A 20,244-nucleotide genomic window follows, 5' to 3' on the forward strand; every position below is an offset into this window, starting at 1 on the left:
TTGAAGAGTCTTTGTAAGACTAAATACATATAAACAAACCTGGTCTTTGAAGGCCGAACCATGTCGAGTGTACTGTGGCTCTTGAAGATAGCTAAAGCCTTATGTTTTTTGCGGAAAAAGGTCGTTATCTTAGTGGCATCTGTAACAATAGGCAATACCCAAGGCAACTTGCCTATATCCTCCATGAGTAAGTCAAGACAATGTGCATCACATGGAGTCCAAGAAATCCGAGGGTAAGCTCCCTCGACCAGCTCACCCATAAGCTTACAATTTGAGGCATGTCAGTCACAACTTGTACCACATTCTCCGGCCCAATCACCTCAATAGCTTTCTTGATGTGCCCAAAGATTAACTCACTTGTGATGCAATCTCTGGCCTTCCCTACATCCACAACGCGCAAGAAGTATGTGCCAAGACAAGACAACAGAAGAATATTAATGATGTGCCGCCTATGAACATCACTCCAGCCATTTGATATGATGGTGCACCCAAACTGCTCCCAACCTTCCTTGACCGGGACCAATGCCTTATCTATCAAAGCCTTCTACTCATCAAGCATTGTAGTGCGCATCTTGCTATACTTCACCCCTGACCATGAATCTGTGTGGCCAACATCAGCTATAGCCTTGACCATCCTCTTCCACTGCTCAGTCCTCAAAACATTGAAGGAGATGTTGCATTGACTAAGAGTGCGAGCAATCTCCATCTGAGCAACCTTTTGACGCTCCTTCATCCAAGAAAGAGAGTTCACAGGCGAAGGCAAGTTGCTTTGCCTAGGTGCATGCATATCGCCTTCATCCTCCTCCTGCACAACTCGAGCCCTCTTTCTACTTGAACCAGTGAACTACGGACGATGAACCACCAAATTCCCCAACAAGAGCATCATGAAGAGCATCCTGTGTGTGTTGTCCACCTATATTTGTTTTGGTGATGGTACTTCCAGATAATTCTCTGCAATCAGTTGTCCCCTGTGGTACCTTTTTGCAGCCTTCACAATTATTGGTCGTGCCAATGCCTGTCAAGTGCTTGTCGACACGAGAAATTGTACTCGTAAGCTGAAAATTGTAGTACTTGCATTGCCATCGTCGAGTGCAGGAACCTGCCTAGCCTGGAGTGTTGATAATGTGGATGACCTTAGTGTGCTCCTTCTAGTACGGGTTGCATGTCTTAGGCATGATGATTCTGCACACACACACACACACACACACACAGAGAGAGAGAGAGAGAGAGAGAGAGAGAGAGAGAGAGAGAGAGAGAGAGAGAGAGAGAGAGAGAGAGAGAGAGAGAGAGAGAGAGAGAGAGAGAGAGAGAGAGAGAGAGAGAGAGAGAGAGAGAGAGAGAGAATTTATGCGTGCAGGGAGTTCCGCAACTTGCTATTTCTCTGCAGTCTCTGGTGTTGAAACGCCTAAAGGTGTTCGGCTAAAAATTGCTCGCCCATATGAAGCAAAAACCCTCAGCCACATAATTTTCCCAAATTTTTTTATAAAAAAAACAGCACCGTACAAATAAATCTGTACGGTATGGAACGGATCCGTACGTATGTGTGGAAACAACCTTGTGGTGGATGCCAGCGACAAGGATCCATGGCAGATGAGAAGGCGTGTAGAGAAAGAGGGAACGAGAGAGAAGACTTCGACACCAAGCAAAATAACGCTTGTTATATTTTATTCAAAGCCTTACAATATATATAGAGGCACATATTAGCCATGCAAACTCCACTAAACTGCATGCATTAAGAGCATGTTCCAACGCGGGTACCAATGGGCTTGGAAACCTAGCAATCCCCCCCTCAAGCCCAAACTAGACTGACCATTCTCATGACACTTCGAGGGTTTGGTGTACTCGTCAACCGTGAGTTCTAGGTTCTCTCACAACCAAGGGTTTTGGTATACTCATAACCTAGTGCTATGATAATGAACCCCCCCTCAAACATAGATAGGTTGTAGGTCAAAAAATAGCTAGCAATATATGGAGTTTTTGGTCTACTTTCAAACCTTGGGTTTTAGGTTTACCCAATAACCTCATGAGAAGTGGTTTACAAATGGGTTGAGAACTAAACAGATTTTGGGAGGTCTTGCCACTTATATGTGGTAGTGTCTATAACCCGTACAAATTTTGACACGGCAATCACTGACAATTGATAACCTAAAACAAGGCTTTTGACAAAAAATATATGATGGTTGTGTTGACAAAAGACAAACCATAATAAACCTCTTGACACTGAACAGGGAAAAAATAGTTTTTGTACTGTGCATGTTTTGATTGACCAGCTCGTTGTAGCAAATCTTTGATTGGGGTGTTTTTATAGACGAGGTCACCTTTTTCCAAAGCAACATGTGCCACAATCTCGAGGAAACTGTTTGTGTTTGGATCTTTTGAGAAATATTACATCCGCTGATTGAGCACTTGTAAGAATTCACTATTAATGAAGTGAATTCTTACAAGTGCTCAATCAGCGGATGTAATATTTCTCAAAAGATCCAAACACAAACAGTTTCTTATTAATGTCCCCAAAGAGTTGGTCTAACGGTAAGGCTTTGTCCTCTCAACCTACGGGTTGTGGGTTCAAATCCCCTGTTGGGTCACACTCTAGAGGGACACCTTGTGCTCACCTGGTGTTCACGTTGCTAGGGCTCTTGCCCTTGGACACTCGAGTGCATCCTCCTCCTGGGGTGGGTCACCCGAGGAGGAGGTTCCTAGCTGGTTGCTACGAGTTCTCTCCGTCGTTCCCAGCATGTGGTGCATCAATTAGGTGGCCATGGTGATGCCTACGCGTGGCTCTTGCCCGATGGTACGCGGCCCTTGCCCGACCATGTAACATGGCTAATATTTGGAAGGGATAAGCACCTCCCTCCGTGGGCCCTCTGGTGTGTCGAAAAAAAAAAAAGAATTCACTATTAATTGCATAAGCAATGTGAGGTGCAGCAGAAGAGAATAAGGATTTGCTCAGATCTAGTACTCCACACATATACACAAGGGATACTTTACTTCACTTGAGAGACTGAACTGAACTGAAAGAAAGAGAGACAAGAGAGAGAAAAGAGACGACACAGGGGTGTAGGGGACCAACCTTCAAGGGCCCCCTTGCTCTATTGCCATAGCAAGTACTTTCTTTATTCTTGCACAAACGCTACCACAATGACTAAGTGCGGAGATGCTGATGCTAAGGGGTACTGATGCTGTGGTACTTGATGACGACTATGTCTGTCACAAAGTGATGACGTGGCTATGGACAACAGAAACCCTAATTTCTGCCAAAAACCCTAAAAATTCTTGCAAACCCTAATTTTTGCGAAAAACCCTAATTCCGGAAATCGCAGAGGCGATTTTAAAAAAATAAATAAATTTAATGAGCGACGCAAATCCTAGCTTTTTGCTACGCAAGGATTTTGGATGAGAGAAAGAGTTGAATTGCTTTATTTTAACTCTCATTGAGAGAGAGAGAGAATTTGCTTTTGCTTTCAAGCTTTTGGGGCTCTGCTTTTGGGCACCCCTTGTAACCTTTAAATTAGTGGTGAGGGCTTCACTTCTGGATGCAGAGTATGAGAGTGAAACCCGAGCCACTCTCTTGTACTTTGAACTGATTAATACAAAAAGAAATACTGAAAGGGGCGCCAGTCTTTGGGTCCAATATCTCTAGGCACGGAACTCCGCCGGGCCAGTGCAAATCTATTGTGATCTGTGAATTGTTTTGAAGTGGTTATTTGGTGCTGTCGCGATTGATTCTTGACTTGGAGTCTCCAAGTTTGTTACAATGTCGACGACGACGATCACGACTGTGACGATGATGTCGTCGTCAAGTTCGGGCTCTGCGATGACGATGATGAAGGTGTAGTCGTCAAGATAGGGATCTGCGATGCGATGACGAAGATGTCGTCAAGATAGGGATTGCGATGACGATGATGGTGTCGCCGATGATGGTGTCAAGGCTTAAAACTGAAAAGGCTAGATGCTCTGCTACGGATTTGCTACTGTGGCGGTATTGCGGGGCTGATCTGCAACCGTGGAGTCATGCAAAGGCTGAGAATGCAAAACGCTGGCTTATCTGGGCTGAAATTGAAAAAACGCTAGGCTGATCTACTGTTGGTTGGTCAATGCGGCGAGGAACTGCAACGGGAGTTGCGGTCCGGCGAAGAAAAGGGCTGAAAACTGAAACGCTGGTGGCTGTGGGCTGAATTGCTGATGCTGAAAACGCTGGGCTGAATTGCTGAGAAAACGTTGGGGAGCTTGAGGGTGACTGCAGGTCTGCTACGGTGCCTGCCCTTTTTGTGTCCCTGCTTCTTCTGCTTCTACTGAGTGCCTAATGGGTTTCAATTATAGGAATTATATGCTGGGTAGGGCAAGCTTCTCAACAAACTTACAAAAAGAAATCCAAAAGTCGCTTTTAATAAAATGACTTATAAGAGGTGTTTCGCGCGGTAAAATGCCTGCATGATGAAATGACTGTTCTTGTGCAAGAGAGGGTATGCAACTGTGATAGGCCTGGGCATGCACGGGTTCTTGATGGTTCTTGGTTCTTCTCGGGTTCTTCTTTAGGTTCTTCCCTTGAGTTCGCGAAGCCGAAGCGCACACAAAGCTCTGATACCAATGTGAGGTGCAGCGAAGAGAATAAGGATTTGCTCGGATCTAGTACTCCGCACACAAACACAAGGAATACTTTGCTTCACTTGAGAGAATGAACTGAACTGAAAGAAAGAGAGACAAGAGAGAGAGAAAAGAGACGACATGGGGATGTCGGGTCCCAACCCTCAAGGGCCCCCTTGCTCTATTGCCATAACAAGTACTTCCTTTATTCTTGGCACTTGCACAAATGCTACTACAATGACTAAGTGCGGAGATGCTGATGCTAAGGGGTATTGATGGTGTGGTACTTGATGACGACTATGTTGACGACGACGATGACAACTGTGACGATGACAACGATGATGTCGTCGTCATGTTCGGGATTTGCGATGACGATGACGATGACGATGACGAAGGTGTCGTCGTCAAGATAGGGATCTGGGATGACGATGACGATGACGAAGATGTCGTCGTCAAGATAGGGATTGCGATGACGATGTCGACGACGACGATGCAAACTCCACTAAACTGGTGGTATGTATCTGTAGGCTTGGAAACCCGAGTGCGAGCACGTGGAGTTGGGAGGAGACAACTGTGTTTCCTCCTTGGGTTGATGCGTGCTAGCGTCGCCATGTGATGCCATGGAGTGTAGATAGAGGTAATTTGTATGTAGGAGTTATGCGCTTAGGAAAGATGCCCTAGGCACACAACAAATAAAGAAATGATAAAATATAAGCGTTGTAGAGAAAGTTTTGGAGCACGCGAGAGAGCTTGCGGTGACTTGAGAATATCATGCTCTCACTTGTCGGCGCACTTGAACAGAGGGGTCGGAGAAGCCAACTACCCTTGGAACCTAACCTCTTGAAGGGTGGAAAGAGGCCTCTCAGGAAATTGCCCAAGAAATCTTTGCAGATAACCAAGTGGGTTCAATTTCTAGGTTTCACAACCTTGGCCGGTCAAATGAGTGAATCGTTTTGATAAATGACACATTAACACGATGTGGCTAGACATTTGGTATTTTTTTGTTAAAGAAAAAAAAATACACTCTTTTTTTTGTATGGGTTTGAATTGAAACACTTATGTGTGACCTTGGAAATTGATGTCCGCGTGATCTTTGCGATGATGAGCTTCGTTTGCTGTTTCAAGCTTGGACACTCCAAGCAAGAAATCAATAGCAACACATGAATAGATTCTGCAAACTCATTGAACTTGACGCGCGCGCGAGAGAGAGAGAGAGAGAGAGAGAGAGAGAGAGAGAGAGAGAGAGAGAGAGAGAGAGAGAGAGAGAGAGAGAGAGAGAGAGAGAGAGAGAGAGAGAGAGAGAGAGAGAGAGAGAGAGAGAGAGAGAGAGAGAGAGAGAGAGAGAGAGAGAGAGAGAGAGAGAGAGAGAGAGAGAGAGAGAGAGAGAGAGAGAGAGAGAGAGAGAGAGAGATGATGATGATGTATTATTTACGTCCTCGGGGGGCCAAAATGACCCATGGGACCACAAAAGGTCTACAAGATGCTCCCCTCATGTGAGAGGGGGTAGTGGGCTAGTAGCCTTCTTGTGCGTGAGTGTTGTGTGATGATCCAATATTTTGGCAAAGTAGATGCCTAAAGCTACCGGGGAGGGGTGTATCCGAGAGAGAAGCTCCTCAAAGGTGACATTCCCTTGAAAGAGCTGTGGCAATTCAACACGGATGTGTGCGTATGCTGGGCACTCAACGGTGACATGAGCCTCGCTTTCCACTTTGTTCAACTTGCATTGTGGGCATGTCCTCCTATTTTCCTTAATATTCAGCCACCCTCCCGTTTCAATCTTGAGCATGTGTGATCGCGTCCGCATCAAAGTAATGGCTCGTCTTGCCCGGTGCGACATGGGTGTCTTTATATGCATTTGAGTGTCCCACGTCTTGTAGGTCTCCCAATATTGTGTATTGATGTGCTTGCCGTAGTACTCAAATTTGGACCTATGTACTGCTGTCTTCCATCTGGTGTGTAGGGCTTCAAGTATGCTTATGTCAAAATTCAGCCCATGTTCATGTTTGGTGTGTTCCTCTATATGCATGTCCACATGGTCTCCCACATTCCATCTAGAGAACCATTTCCGTATGCCCTCTACAAGACTAGATGTGAGAAACTTACTCTTGTAATTCTTTTGCGGCTTACATCCGGTTTGCCATGCCTTGTGGGGTAGACGGCTCTCTGGCATCATCTTAACTTTCATGAGGTATCTGTGTACTCTCTATAAGGCTTGCATTTCCAAAGGTCTCTTGCCTGTCTCCAAAAGCATCACTGAGTATGGGGTGGTAGTTTTGATCCCCAGGTGTCTACATAGGAATTTCTTCTGTATCTTTTCAATGTCGTTCCAAGTGCTAGCGGGGATACTCTCCCCCCATACCTCTACACCGTAAAGTATTGTTTGGACCACACATGCATCAAATGCCATAGACTTAATTTCCCATCGCTTTGTGACACTCTGCTTGCACATGTTCTCAAATTCATAGTATTTTGCATGTCCTGCATCAATTCTGTTTTGCACGCAACTCCCCCATGCATGGTTTGAGGGAACATAGATGCCCAAGTACTTGAAACTCTCAACCGCTTCGAGTGTTTGCCCGTCATACGTGATGATGGGCTGATTCTCATTTCTACATGTGTGGACTGACATAATCTTTGTTTTGGCTACATTGACTGACAGGCCCGTTGCATTGCAAAATGCATGTACTGCATCCAGAAGTTTCTACATCATCGGCATATATGAGGAGAAGAAGCGTGAAAGTGCCAATACTAGGGTGATCTCCCCCCTCTCTCATAGCCTCGTTGATGAAGTCATCAAGCTCGTCTATGCATAGTCCGAAAAGCGTAGGTGACAAAGGGCATCCTTGTTTAACTCCAATGGTGCTCCTGAATTCTTGTGAGAAACCTGTTTTTGTCTTGAGTTTGCATCTGACCTCTTGGTATAGGCGCCCTACGTCTGCCCTGATATGCATAGGAACTCCTAGAGTTTCCATACGTGACCATAGACCTTGACGGGGTACTGTGTCAAACGCTTTTAATGGAGTCCACAAAACAGCAGTACAGAGTTTTGCCTTTTAGCCTGGCTTCTTCCATCAAGACCCGGAGTGTCATCAGGTGGTCTACCGTGCTATGACGGGCTCTAAATCCTGCTTGTCCAATGGCGCGTTTCCCGTTATTTTTAGCCCATGTGCTAAGATCTTTCTCGATAATGCTTCCAAAAAGTTTTGCCATACATGAGCTCACCATGATGGTGCGATAATTAGTAAGCAAATTGCACTCACCTCCTTTAAAGAGCGCTTTCACCCAGTTCTCTTGCCAGTCTTGAGGTAGGTATTGGCTGATTGCTTGATTCATCATATGGTGTATCCATTTCTTAGCCTCACTACCTGACTATTTCAGCATTTCAGAGTTAAGATGTAATGTGTCAGCTGCTTTCCCATTCGCCAGGCTTTTGAGGCCTTTAATGACTGCCTGGAAGGTGATGGGCTTTGGATATTCAGCCTGAGGCCCTGTGTATATCACCTCTTGAGCCCCCGGCGGGGCATACAGAGTTTGTACATAAGCATGGCTGAAATCTCCCATCACGTCCCCTTTCTTCCCCTTCATGTTACACCAAGATTTCTTTGGCTCTTTCTTGAACCTGCTTAAGTCTAGTTGTTCTTTTGAGAGTTCATACATGCGTCTCTTTTTCCTCGTGAGTGTATTGTATTCTCTAGCAGCACATTCCCATTCATTTGAGTGTTGTGATAGGCCTCTCATCTTACGTTTGGCCTCCTTGCATTCTGCATCAAACCAAGGATTATGAGGTAAACCCTTCCTAATATGTTTGCCACTTTGATATTTGCCCATAATGGTTCTTGCCGCTTCCTCCATTGCATGTCGGAAGATCTTCCACGTCTCTTCAATGTCACAAGGCATGTTCCGGTCAAACGGTAAGCTATTTAAGAGACTAGCATAGCCCTCTTTTTTCGTGAGTTGCATCTTGTATGACCAGTTTGGTGTATTCATTATGTTGACAATAGTCATACTTGGCATGTGTAGGCATATATGGCAAGTGTATGATCCAGAGTGTATGAACTTATCCGCACCATTCATGGCTACAAGCTGCATTGAGTTCATCATACTTATCATAGCTGACCCCTGTGCATTCATGATGTTATCACTTGAACATCTGTCCCACATAGGACCAAGCATAAGTTCTCCATTCTTATCCGCAGGGTGCAGTGAATGGTCCGTCAATTGTACCTGTGTGTTGGCAATCCGGGCATTCAGATCCCCAAGAATGACAACTGCTCCCTCACGTGCATACATTGCAATGTCTGTACATAGGTCAGCAAAGGGATCCTTTTAAGGTAGCTAGTTTGTGTTATAAAAAGGTGACTCTCGATGCGGGATATAACATCTTGCAATAAAGATCAATCCTTTTGATGAGCAAACCTTAACCCATATATAGCGTTTGTGCTCGTCAACCTTGCATACATCAACCATCTTTTGAAGCTCTTCCTTATATATTACAGCTACACCTCCTTGTCCTCGCATTTTGGTATCAGTCCACCATACTGAGTGCTTGATGTACCCACTAGTGTTTGGCAACCTGCATGTGTTTTGTTCCCATGTTTCCAATAGAAAGAGTATGTCAGCTTGTGGTAGAATATCTACCAAACCTTCTCCCTTATGCCATGGGAAACCTCTACAATTCCAACTCGTAACGTGTATTGTCGTGATGCCATGGGTCGCGTGCCTCTATGCATCCTTAGATGGTGATGTTGGTTTTTTCTGATGCACCTATATCACTGTGCAGCCATCTCATCCTTCCGGAACTCTTGATGCACTTACACTAGTATCCAGTTGAAGGGTGCAGCAGAAGTGAATGTTGATATTGCTCAAAATGAGTGCTTTGAACTGTGCTCAAGGGTTCCTTTTACTTATGGAAGGGAGAGCCTTCCGTTCCTTTTAGAGAGAGAGTGCAATAATCACAAACAAAGTGAATGCTACTGTGAATGAAGGTGCTGAGAGAGAGAGAGAGAGAGAGAGAGAGAGAGAGAGAGAGAGAGAGAGAGAGAGAGAGAGAGAAGAATACAACACCAGACGGTTCTCAAACCCTCCTTCAAGGGCCCCACTCTCTATGGCGAGAGAGGTCTATGCTATAGATTGCACAAATCTGGTACAATGGTCCAAATGCGATTGTAACGGAATTGGACTTGTAACATGGAAAGTAGCAGAATTAAAATAACTACAGTGATCATTTTTTAAGAGAATTCTTCAAGAGCATAAAGAGAAGACTTGATGATAGATAGCAACATATTCATTATACCTAATTAGCTTGGCATGAACAATACTTTGCAAGAGAGAGAATTAGAGAAGTTGACAACAGTTGAGGACCGGATTTACTTGGAGCCGGTTCCCCCTCCAGAGTCCATAAGGCTTTTGTATTATAGATTCTCCTATAATGAGAGACTTGGTACAATACAAGCTTTGTGTTCCTTAAGACCTAATTGCTGCAATGAAGATGAAAAGCTTCATGCATCGAAATTATGTCCTTAATCAACTTAATGAATGCATTAACTTGTCTCCGGCCTCGGTCCCAAGACCTCAAACACCTTTAAAGGTGGAGAGAGCTAGCAGGGAATGAGGGTAGGGAAGAGGAAGAAGAAGTAACATATGAGAAAGAAGTACCTTCATCACCATAGATTACTCTTGTAGCTTAGCTTAGCATAGTAATATAGATGGTAGAGAAGATTAGCGTGCCATTGAAGCTTGGCTCTTAGTTGGATTTGCATTCTATAGCCAAGAGTTGTTGGTGTAGGCCCTCAACTTCTCAAGCTTGGAGAAGGAGATGGAGTTCTTTGCTTCACATCATCAAAGCGTGTGTGTGTGTGTGTGTGTGTGTGAGAATGAGAATAAGGATGCCCAAATCAATCCCCCTCTCATGCTTGGTCAACCTCTCTCTCTCTCTCTCTCTCTCTCTCTCTCATTATCATAGAAAGAGCTTAATTATTTATTTAAATGCATCTAAATTCTCATTGGACCCCTTTAAAGCCTATTCAATAGGATTCAAGCACATCATGAAGGCAAAATGGGGAGGATTTTGACATGTGTCTTTTATGTTTCTTAAGAGATTATGTTTGAATTGAACACTTCAAGCACCTTAGTCATTTAAGCATGACAATCTTTTATGCCTCTTGAGAGATCATGTTTGAATTGAACACTTCAAGCACCTTAGTCATTTAAGCATCACAAGCATCTTAAGCTTGGGCAAGTTTCCTACAAACACCCCAAGCACCTTAGTCGGCAAGCACCTCAAGCTTGGGTAGAGTTCCCACCTCAAGGTCAGCCTCAGCTTACTTAAGGTCCTAGGTTTTAAGGACTTTTAGCACTAACCTTTGGAGGTCTTTAATGAAGCTAACCCTAAGGTCTTCTTAACTCAAGTATATGCACATGTCTATATTCTACCTCTTGTTCCCATTCATCTCCCCCATAGTAAATGATCAGTTCAACATGAGAAAGTCTTTTTGGAATACGTAGATATTAGATTTTATGACATGCGATGGACTTGCCGACGGTGTCAACGACAATGACGACGACGACGAGGACGGACTGAAAACTGAAAACGCTAGGGCTAATCTGCTGAATTTCTAAAAACGTTGACTTTCTGCTGAAAACTGACACTGTGTCGGTGAGGACGGCAATGGTGACGACGTAACAACGATGCATTAAAAACGGAGATGGATGCTGAAAACTGTAGACAGCGGGCTGAATCCGAAAACACTCGCTAATCCGACGATCCGGTGAGGATTTGTTGCGGGTAGGTTGGATCTGCGAAGCTAAGGGTTTGATCTGCAATGGCTTAGGACCTAAAACTGGAAACGCTACTTGATCTGGCTGATCTGCAACTAAAAATGCTAGATTAGCTGGAAGAACCCAAAACGCTAGGTCTTCTGTCGTCTTTCTTAGGAGAGAACACTGCAAGCGTGAGCTTCTTGTGTCTCTTCTGTCTGTAATGACCTCCCCCCCCCCTCCCTCCCTCCCTCCCTCCCTCCCCCCCGCGCTTATATACCTGAACCAGGCTGGGTCGAGCAGTCTCCCCAACAACCCACGACCTCATAAAACGGCATAATAATTAAATAAATAAAATAAAATGCGTGGAAAATGTTCTGCCCCAAAACTAACGGGAATTTGGACATGCTGCTTGGACAATGCAAATGTTGGGTGGTACTGGGTTGTGCAATCAGAGAATATGCAACTACTCTAAGTGCCTAGACATGCACGGTCTGCGCACAGGCTCACAAAGGTGCCAGCACACTTCCTAGGCTAACCTGAACCCTAGACCTGAGATAGCTTGTCCACATGTACATAGGGTTAGATGTGCACGTGACATCATTGACCCACACTGCTTGTGGGTTCCTCGATTCTTTACCAATCTCCTAAAATTTCTTGAGCAGATTTTTCATCAGGCATCAACTTAGGTTTTCTTGACTTTTAGCTTTTTCTTTTCCCTTAGGTTCATTGTGAGAATTTTGTGCTTGAGAAATAGAGGAAGATTGATTAGGAGAATTACCGTTGTTCTTACCGTTCTTACCATTCTGCGGGTTCTGAGAATTGTGAGAGGTACTGTGAGAAGACTTCTTCTCCTTAGGCTTACCTGTGTTGTGCTTCATCTCTTGTGCGAGAGAAATCGCTACCGCCTCGTTGAGATCTATGGGGTCGAGGACTTCGACATCAAACTTGATATACTCGTCCAATTTGAAAAGGAATGCCTCTTTGCGCTCTCCATCTGATTTGCGTAATTGGGCGTTGAGCTGCAAAACACGGTTAGAAAAAGACATAACTGACATATCATTTTGCTTGAGATTGCGCCAATCTTCTTTCAACCGCGCTAAGTATTGAGGTGGCATAAACCGCGCCTTGAGCTTGTCTTGGAAGTCGGCCCAATTGAAAGAAAGGGGCACGCCTTCCTCGGCTTCCTCTAGGTGCGGGGCCAACTGTCTTACCACGCTCGATACCAATTAATGGCATCATTTGCAAGATACATGGCTGTTGTCAAAACTTTGCTTTTCCCTGTTTTCTTAGTTGTCGCAAAGTAAGCATTAAATTGATGTAACCAAGAATGAATAACATTAGCATCCATCTTACCATCATACTTACTGAACGTCAACTTCCCAGTGACTGGGTTGTTGAAACCCGAATCTCTATCTGTGCTACCTGTTGAAGTGCCAACCGTAGGACCAACTCTTGCATGCGTTGGTCTCTCTGCGCCTCACGCTGTAACTCCATAGCCGCTCGCTTTTCTTCAGCCGCCAAGGGCGCTTGCTCGCGCTGGCGCTCACGCTCCATGGTTGCATGTCTTTCTTCTAAGGCGACACGTTGCACCTCCTGTTGTAGCATCATCTCCATCATTGACTTGACCAAAGCCTCCATAGGATTTGGTGCAATCTGTGGCGTAGATGGGGATGGGGGAGGATCGGGGAACAATCCTCCTGGTATAGAAACTTCTTCTCCAACTCCACTCTCATCGCCTTCACGCAAAGTATCCATTCCGCTTCAGGTGATGACCATACATTGAGATCTTGGGTACTGAGGTTTTTGAGGGATTTGGGTTCTTGAGGTTCTTGGGTTCTGGAGTTTCTTGAGTTCTTGAGGTTCTTGGGTTCTTAGCTTGCAATCAGTGTTTGAGAAGGCTTTTCTCTTACCCGAGCTCGACTCTTCCCTGCGGGTGCACGCTTTGGCGGCCTTGCGCTCACACCAAAGTTGCTTTTTCCACCTCGTGTTGATTGGTCGTCCGCTAAGTGCACGGTCTACTCTCAATGAGTTAAAAGTGGAACAAGGGGAGGCTGGACATGCCCTTCTTTCTTGGGTTACCAGTCACTCTTCTAAAACACGATTTGGAATCGACACACCCAAGTGGACTTGGGTTATGTGCGACCGCAACAAGCAAAAACTTTTCTCTGGTTCTTTCCTTGAGTGATATAGAACACTGCCAAAGAGCTCTGATACCAATGTAAGGTGCAGTGGAAGTGAATGTTGATATTTTTCAAGATGAGTGCTTCGAATTGTGCTCAAGGGTTCCTTTTACTTACGAAAGGGAGAGCCTTCCGTTCCTTTTAGAGAGAGACAGAGAGTGCAATGATCACAAACATTGTGAATGCTACTGTGAATGAAGGTACTGAGAATGAGAGAGAGAGATAGAAAAGAATACGACACCAGACGGTCCTCAAACCCTCCTCCAAGGGCCCCCCTCTCTATGGCGAGAGAGGTCTATGCTATAGATTGCACAAATCTGGTACAATGGTCTAGATGCAATGGACTTGCCGACGATGTCGACGACAATGATGAAGACGACGAGGATGGGTTGAAAACTAAAAACGCTAGGGCTTATCTGCTGAATTTTTTAAAACGCTGACTTTCTGTTGAAAACTGACACTGTGTTCGCGAGGATGGCAATGGCGACGACGCGACGACGATGCGCTGAAAACGCGGATGCTGAAATCTGTGGACAGCAGGCTAAATCTGAAAACGCTCGCTAATCTGACAATACGGCGAGGACTTGCTGCGGGTAGGTGAGATCTGCGAAGCTAAGGGTTTGATCTGCAATGGCTAAGGGCTGAAAACTGGAAACGCTACCTGATCTGGCGTTGGAAACGTCAAAATGTTAGGAGGAATTGCTAGTGGAAAACGCTGGGGCTAATCTACAACTGAAAACGCTAGATTATCTGGAAGAACCCAAAACGCTAGCTGTCCTACTGGCTGAAAACACTAGGTCTTCTGCCGTCTTGCTGAGGAGAGAACACTGCAAGCCTGAGCTTCTTCTATCTCTTCTACTGCAACCCCCCCCCCCCCCCCCCCCTCTGCTTATATACCTGAACCAGGCTGGGCCGAGCAGTCTCCCCAACAGCCCAGGACCTCGTAAACTGGCATAATAATTAAATAAATAAAATAAAATTCCTGAAAAATGTTATGTCCCAAAACTGACCGGAATTTGGACATGTTGCTTGGACAATGCATATGCTAGGTGGTACTGGGTTGTGCAACTAAAGGATATGCAACTACCCTTGACCAAATTATCCGATGGCCCTAGCTTACCTTTCTGTTCTGTCCTTGTGCCCTGAGACTTGTTGGTAGCCTTGCTGGCCTCCCTTGTCCTTGGCACCACAATTTAGATCTTTGAAACTCTCTGACCTACGAGTTTATTCCCTTTACGTTCTTTTCTTGTGTCCTAGGACCGGTTGGTAGCTTTGCTGGCCTCCTCTGTGCACTGACACTTCAATCTCAATTTTTTGAATTCTCGGACGAACCTTCAGCTGATCCCCTGCTTCGTGGGAACTCTCAGATGCGCTATCATTTGATTCCCTTTCTTCTTCGGAATCCTGTGATGAACTCGCACTTGGTTCCTTTGGTTCGTTGGAACCCACGGATGTACTATCATCTCATTGCCTTACTTCCCCGGAATCCTTTGATGAACTTTTATTTGATTCCCGCGATTCATTCTCTTCACTGGAAGACTCTTGCCCTAAAGAGGTGGACATTAGCCTGTCCTTAGGATAAGTCAATGAGCCAAAATGCATCCCAAAACCTTGCTTAGCATGTCTCATAGGTGCAGACAATACTGTCGAATCTCTTTTGGCATAGCTTAGCATGTCCATGGCTGTAATTGCAGGTTTTTGACCCGATTTCGCTAGCATAACGGCGCAAAAATCCGTGTAGGTCAAAAGTACACGTCAAGGACACTTTCCATTGCGGTATGGAAGCTTTTTAGTGAGCTGCAGGTCAATTTCAGCATGCTGTAATTTTCTGTTTGGCCACTAATAGGTGCCTACTGCCCTGTACACGCATCCCAAGGCCTTTCCAAGGCTCCCCTGGCAATTCCCTACAGTTTGGGTACAAAACCCTAAACCTGCAGAAAAACACAGCAGGCTGTAATTCTTTGTTTTGGACCGTTTCGAGCGGAGCGAGCACGCCTACGCTTGTCTCAAGTGCTCCCGCACGCAATGGGACAATTCCCTTGTAAATCGGACAAGTTTTCATGCGAGAAAACTCTTTGTTTTTGTATTCCTTCACGATGGAATTGTGCGTACCTGAAGGGGATTAGCAATTAGCTAATCCGGATCCTGTACAGAAGGCTTTTGCCTTGGCAAACGCACATAAAACCCCTATAACTGAACATGGTAATCTGAGAAGCCCAACTAGAGGGGCATTACCATATGTGCAAAGGGGAGAGAGAGATGCGCGAGAGCAAATCGTTGCGCTACATAGAGCAAGGGAGAAGGCAAGCTTTTCATTAAAGCTGTGAGCACCTGCACCCACTACTCACACACACTGTAGCACTTATCGAGTCAAATTAGCCCCCTCTCTCAATTTGGGCGCCCCCTCTTCATGCAGATTTGGTAGATGCATGTGGAGCCGCCATGTGTTCCCTATGCCTCTTTTGAGTTAATTTCCTAGTACCCACCAACTTAAGTGTCGCGAGGGGCCTAAATGACTTTGAACTGAGCCTAGACACCCTTTTATTGCTCGGATTCCAGTGCCTATTGGCCGGACCAGCTCATGGTGACCTGCCCTTCCTGACTGCAGGTGAAACTCTCGGCCGTTGGCCATTTCACACTGGCCACGCAATGTCCGGCCATTTGCATCTTCAAAAAGAGGGTCCCAAAAATTAAACAAAATTCATCGGAAAGAAACCAACAACTCAAGTTAACAATTGCCATGACCTCGTGACATACCGCCCTCTTAAAATCGCAAACATCCTCGATTGCATGCCATATATACATGCCATATATGATTTAGTGTGGTAAGCACCCTTTTATCATCGCATGTATCTGCAAAAAAGACTGTCGAAACATGTGTACAAATGATTTAATGAGACCTTCATACTTTTGTCAAATTGTACATTGCTATTGCATTGAATCCATGAGTACATTTGATGATTAAGCTGTATCATTACCCCTCCTTTGCAGACATTGGGTTGGGGCATATGTAGGCTGTAACCCAAAGGCCTCAAGGTAAAGCTGCAATACATTTGGTGACTTTAACAGTTCATGCACTTCCATCCACTTTGCATCCATAGGTGGATAGTTCTTGAACTTCACCAAATAGCATCTTGCAACCAGTCCCTTAACTTTTACGTGTGCTAAAGGCTCTTGCCTTTGCAAACGAGCATAATTCCACAATATTGTGACGTACCACCCACAACCAAGTAAGCTCAAATTTAAAGATGATTTACCAATGCGTCATAGAATCCAAGCATCGTCTCAGAGAATCGGCGAGCAGCGTGCCACCTGGCAAACCCACGTCACTCCTTCAGGAGATCTAGTGGCCAATCCACCACCGTAAGACCTCTCCCTATCTCATCTTGGTTCATACTTGCAAACCCTAAAAACGTCGCAGAAAATCAACCCTAATTTGACCACATTTTGGCAGGGCGAACATGCGGAATTTCCTGTCTGTCCTGTGAAGAGGAACCCTCTTACCTGGTGTCATCCGTCTTGTCAGCCATAGTGTAATTCCAAGTTCCTGTACTCTGTGTCTTCACCAAACGAACCGAGGCTCACTTCTTGAGGAAAAAGTGATTCTATCCCGGCAATGAAACCATGAAACCGGCCCGTGGGGCGGTAGGCTTTGGCTTTCACCCGATAACTTTACTTTAGTTTTAAGACACAAAGGAACTTCACGAATAAGCTTATGATTGGAACTCAACACTTCAAGACAAACCACGCTTGGCAACTAGAGCGCTACCAAGCAGACAACAACACCCTGTTGGCCCCAAAGACTGGCGCCCCTTAGTATACTTGAGAAAAACCTGTAAACTTCTACAAGCTGTCCCACTTTTATTGGCTGAAATTCCTCTCCTCCAACCCGATTTCAGCAACATAACCACAGTAGCAGTCTCCACGGACAAAATCCCAAGCAAACATTGACTTTTCACGCACTTTAGAGCACTTTGCAAAACTTGGCGAGAGATTGCAGCTTGCTGAATTCTTTGTTTTGCGCTCCGATCCGCGTGTTGATCACTTTTCTGGGTAACCCTCGAGCTCTCGCACCTGTAGGGTCACTTGCCCCTTGAATTAGACGAGATTCCTCGCGGGAAATCTCTCTAAATTGTCTTGTACAAGCACCCAATGCTTTCCCGAGGCTCCCCTGACAAATAAACGATCCGAACGCTTACACCTAACTCCCACCGAGCGGTCCAAACCTGGAATTGCTGGTTTTTGACCCGATTTCGCTAGCATAACGATGCAAAAATCCCTGTAGGTCAAAAGTACACGTCAAGGACACTTTCCCTTGCGGTATGGAAGCTTTCTAGGGAGCTGCAGGTCAATTTCAGCATGCTGTAATTTTTTGTTTTGCCACTAATAGGTGCCTACTGCCCTGTACACGCATCCCAAGGCCTTTCCAAGGCTCCCTTGGCAATTCCTTGCAGTTTAGGTGCAAAACCCTAAACCTGCAGAAAAACACAGCAGGCTGTAATTCTCTGTTTTGGACCGTTTCGAGCGGAGCGAGCACGCCCACGCGTGTCTCAGGTGCTCCCGCACGCAATGGGACAGTCCCCTATAAATCGGACAAGTTTTCACTCGAGAAAACTCTCCGTTTTCGCATTCCTTCACGATGGAACGTACGTGAAGGGTATTAGCAATTAGCTAATCCGGTTCCTGTACAGAAAGCTTTTGCCTTGGCAAACGCACATAAAACCCCCATAATTGTACATGGTCATCTGAGAAGCCCAACTAGAGGGGCATTACCATATGTGCAAAGGGGGGGGAGAGATGCGTGAGAGCAAATCGTCGCGTTACATAGAGCAAGGGAGAAGGCAAGCTTTTCATTAAAGCTGTGAGCACCTGCACCCACTACTCACACACACTGTAGCACTTATCAAGTCAAATCAGCCCCCTCGAGCTTGGGAGCTTGTAGCCAGCAAGCCAATCTCTACCTCAAAGGTCAAAGGGCTGGTGTCTGCACCGGAACGGATGTGTGGGTAGAGTAAGATTTTGAAAAAGAAAAGATTTGCAATTCTTTGGATTGATGACATTTTAGAGAAGTTGCAAGGGCACGATTTTTTTAGCTGCATAGTTCTTAAGAGTGGCTACCATCAAATTCGTATCGCTCCGGAGGGTGTGCATAAGACTTCATTTCGTTCAACTTTTGGGTTGTAGGAATGTCTAATCATGCCTTTTGGTTTGACGAATGCACGTGCAACGTTCAATCGAAGTATGGATAGGATCTCCCTCCTTAGCAGGAGGTCCATAGGCGTATTCTTTGATGACATCCTCGTCTATTTTCAAATCGAGGAAGATCATTAAAAGCATCTTCAAATGTCTTTGAAGAATTGTGAAAATATAAACAGAGAGAATGAACAACGAGTTCTTCTTTCTCCTTTGGAAGTCTTTCTTAAGTCACTGCTCTAGACCGGAGTCCCTATCCTTGAGGGGATTTAGCACCCCTCATATGTCTATTTATAAAGACTAGGTGAAAATCTCTTACCAAAGCTGCAGTTGCTTTGAGTCCAAACTACACTGCTGGGCTGCATCGAACTTCTTCCGGCGTATCCTGCCCGCATATGTGCACATACCAAAGGTTTCTTTTGCTGCAAATGGTTGTGTAGAAGGCTTCAATGGGCTGGAAATTCCTAGGACAGCCGCTCTCCTCTTCAAAGATGTCAAAACTCAGCCCTTCTTTGCAACAAATTCTCCTCTGCAAAGATAGAGTCATGAGAGAGGGCTAATCTGAGTGTGCTCTATGCGAGGAAGAGTGCACACAAGTTTCCTCTTGTGTGTGATCAAGAGGTTCTTCAAGCTTGTAGGAGAAAGAGAGAGAGTGCTTGAGTGAGAGAGTCGAGTTTGCAGAATCATTGAGAGAGCCTGGAGAAAAGAGGTGGGTTATGTGTCGCGGTTTTCTCCTCAAGCATGCTTTTATGTGAGAAAGCAAGGTGTTCATGTTTGATGTTGGCTTGTATGTAGCTGATCATTTTGCAATTACCTTTTTTTCAAGGTGTTTGAAGTGGCTCCTTCCTTATACATGGTAGAGGTCAAGAAAGCTGGTGGAGACACTTTGGAGTACCATAATGTAAGCTGCTCTCATTTTATAAACAGGTCTGGGATTATTTTTTGTAAATGAGTTCGTTTTGACAAACTCGCTCCAAATTGCCTTTGTTACCTGCAGTTTTATCAAAACTTTTCAAGAGGATTGGAGGACATAGTGTGGAAAAATGAAATGGAAGTGGAGAATGACCTCACTACATAGATCTATTTAGTTTTCCATTTTTTGCACTACATGTGGCATCTGAGACAGATTGTAAAGCACATTGGCCACTTGCTTCCTTGTGACCAACAATCTTTTTCTTTCACTCGGGTGGACCGACATTAGTACATTGGTCTACCATAAGCATACCATATTGTCCAAATAAATGTGACTAATTAAATGAATCTCTCTCTCTCTCTCTCTCTCTCTCTCTCCTTTTTCCCCCGCACGCTTAAAGTGGAAGGAATCGTTGTGGAGCATGCCCGTATATTTGATTGCGTAAGTTTGATGGTCATTTGTAGCCTTGGAAACTTAGAGCATCCTCCTACCAAGGGGTTTGAATAGCACAAAGACCTTGAATAGCAAGACCCAAATTTGCTTCATTGCGCACAGTGCCTGCCCCTTGAGGTGTTCCCATTTGGTGCATTCATAATGTGCACTCTTAGAATCTTT

General features: G+C 45.1%; 1 protein-coding gene across 2 annotated transcripts in view; it reads left to right on the forward strand.

Annotated features, from left to right (window-relative positions):
• The window catches only part of LOC147454265 (CBL-interacting protein kinase 32-like), a 44,394-nt gene extending 24,418 nt beyond the window's left edge, over positions 1-19,976 (forward strand). For both annotated transcript variants that reach the window (XM_086516296.1, XM_086516297.1), the window contains 2 exons: positions 19,543-19,617; positions 19,714-19,976. In XM_086516296.1, coding sequence (XP_086372422.1) covers positions 19,543-19,617; positions 19,714-19,794 — 156 coding nt within the window. In that variant the 3' untranslated portion in view covers positions 19,795-19,976. The remainder of the gene's footprint in view (positions 1-19,542; positions 19,618-19,713) is intronic.
• Positions 19,977-20,244: the final 268 nt, after the last annotated feature.

This window comes from Adiantum capillus-veneris, chromosome 7 (assembly GCF_014529385.1).
Source record: "Adiantum capillus-veneris isolate H3 chromosome 7, ASM1452938v2, whole genome shotgun sequence".
In the NCBI taxonomy this organism is placed as follows: Eukaryota; Viridiplantae; Streptophyta; class Polypodiopsida; order Polypodiales; family Pteridaceae; genus Adiantum; species Adiantum capillus-veneris.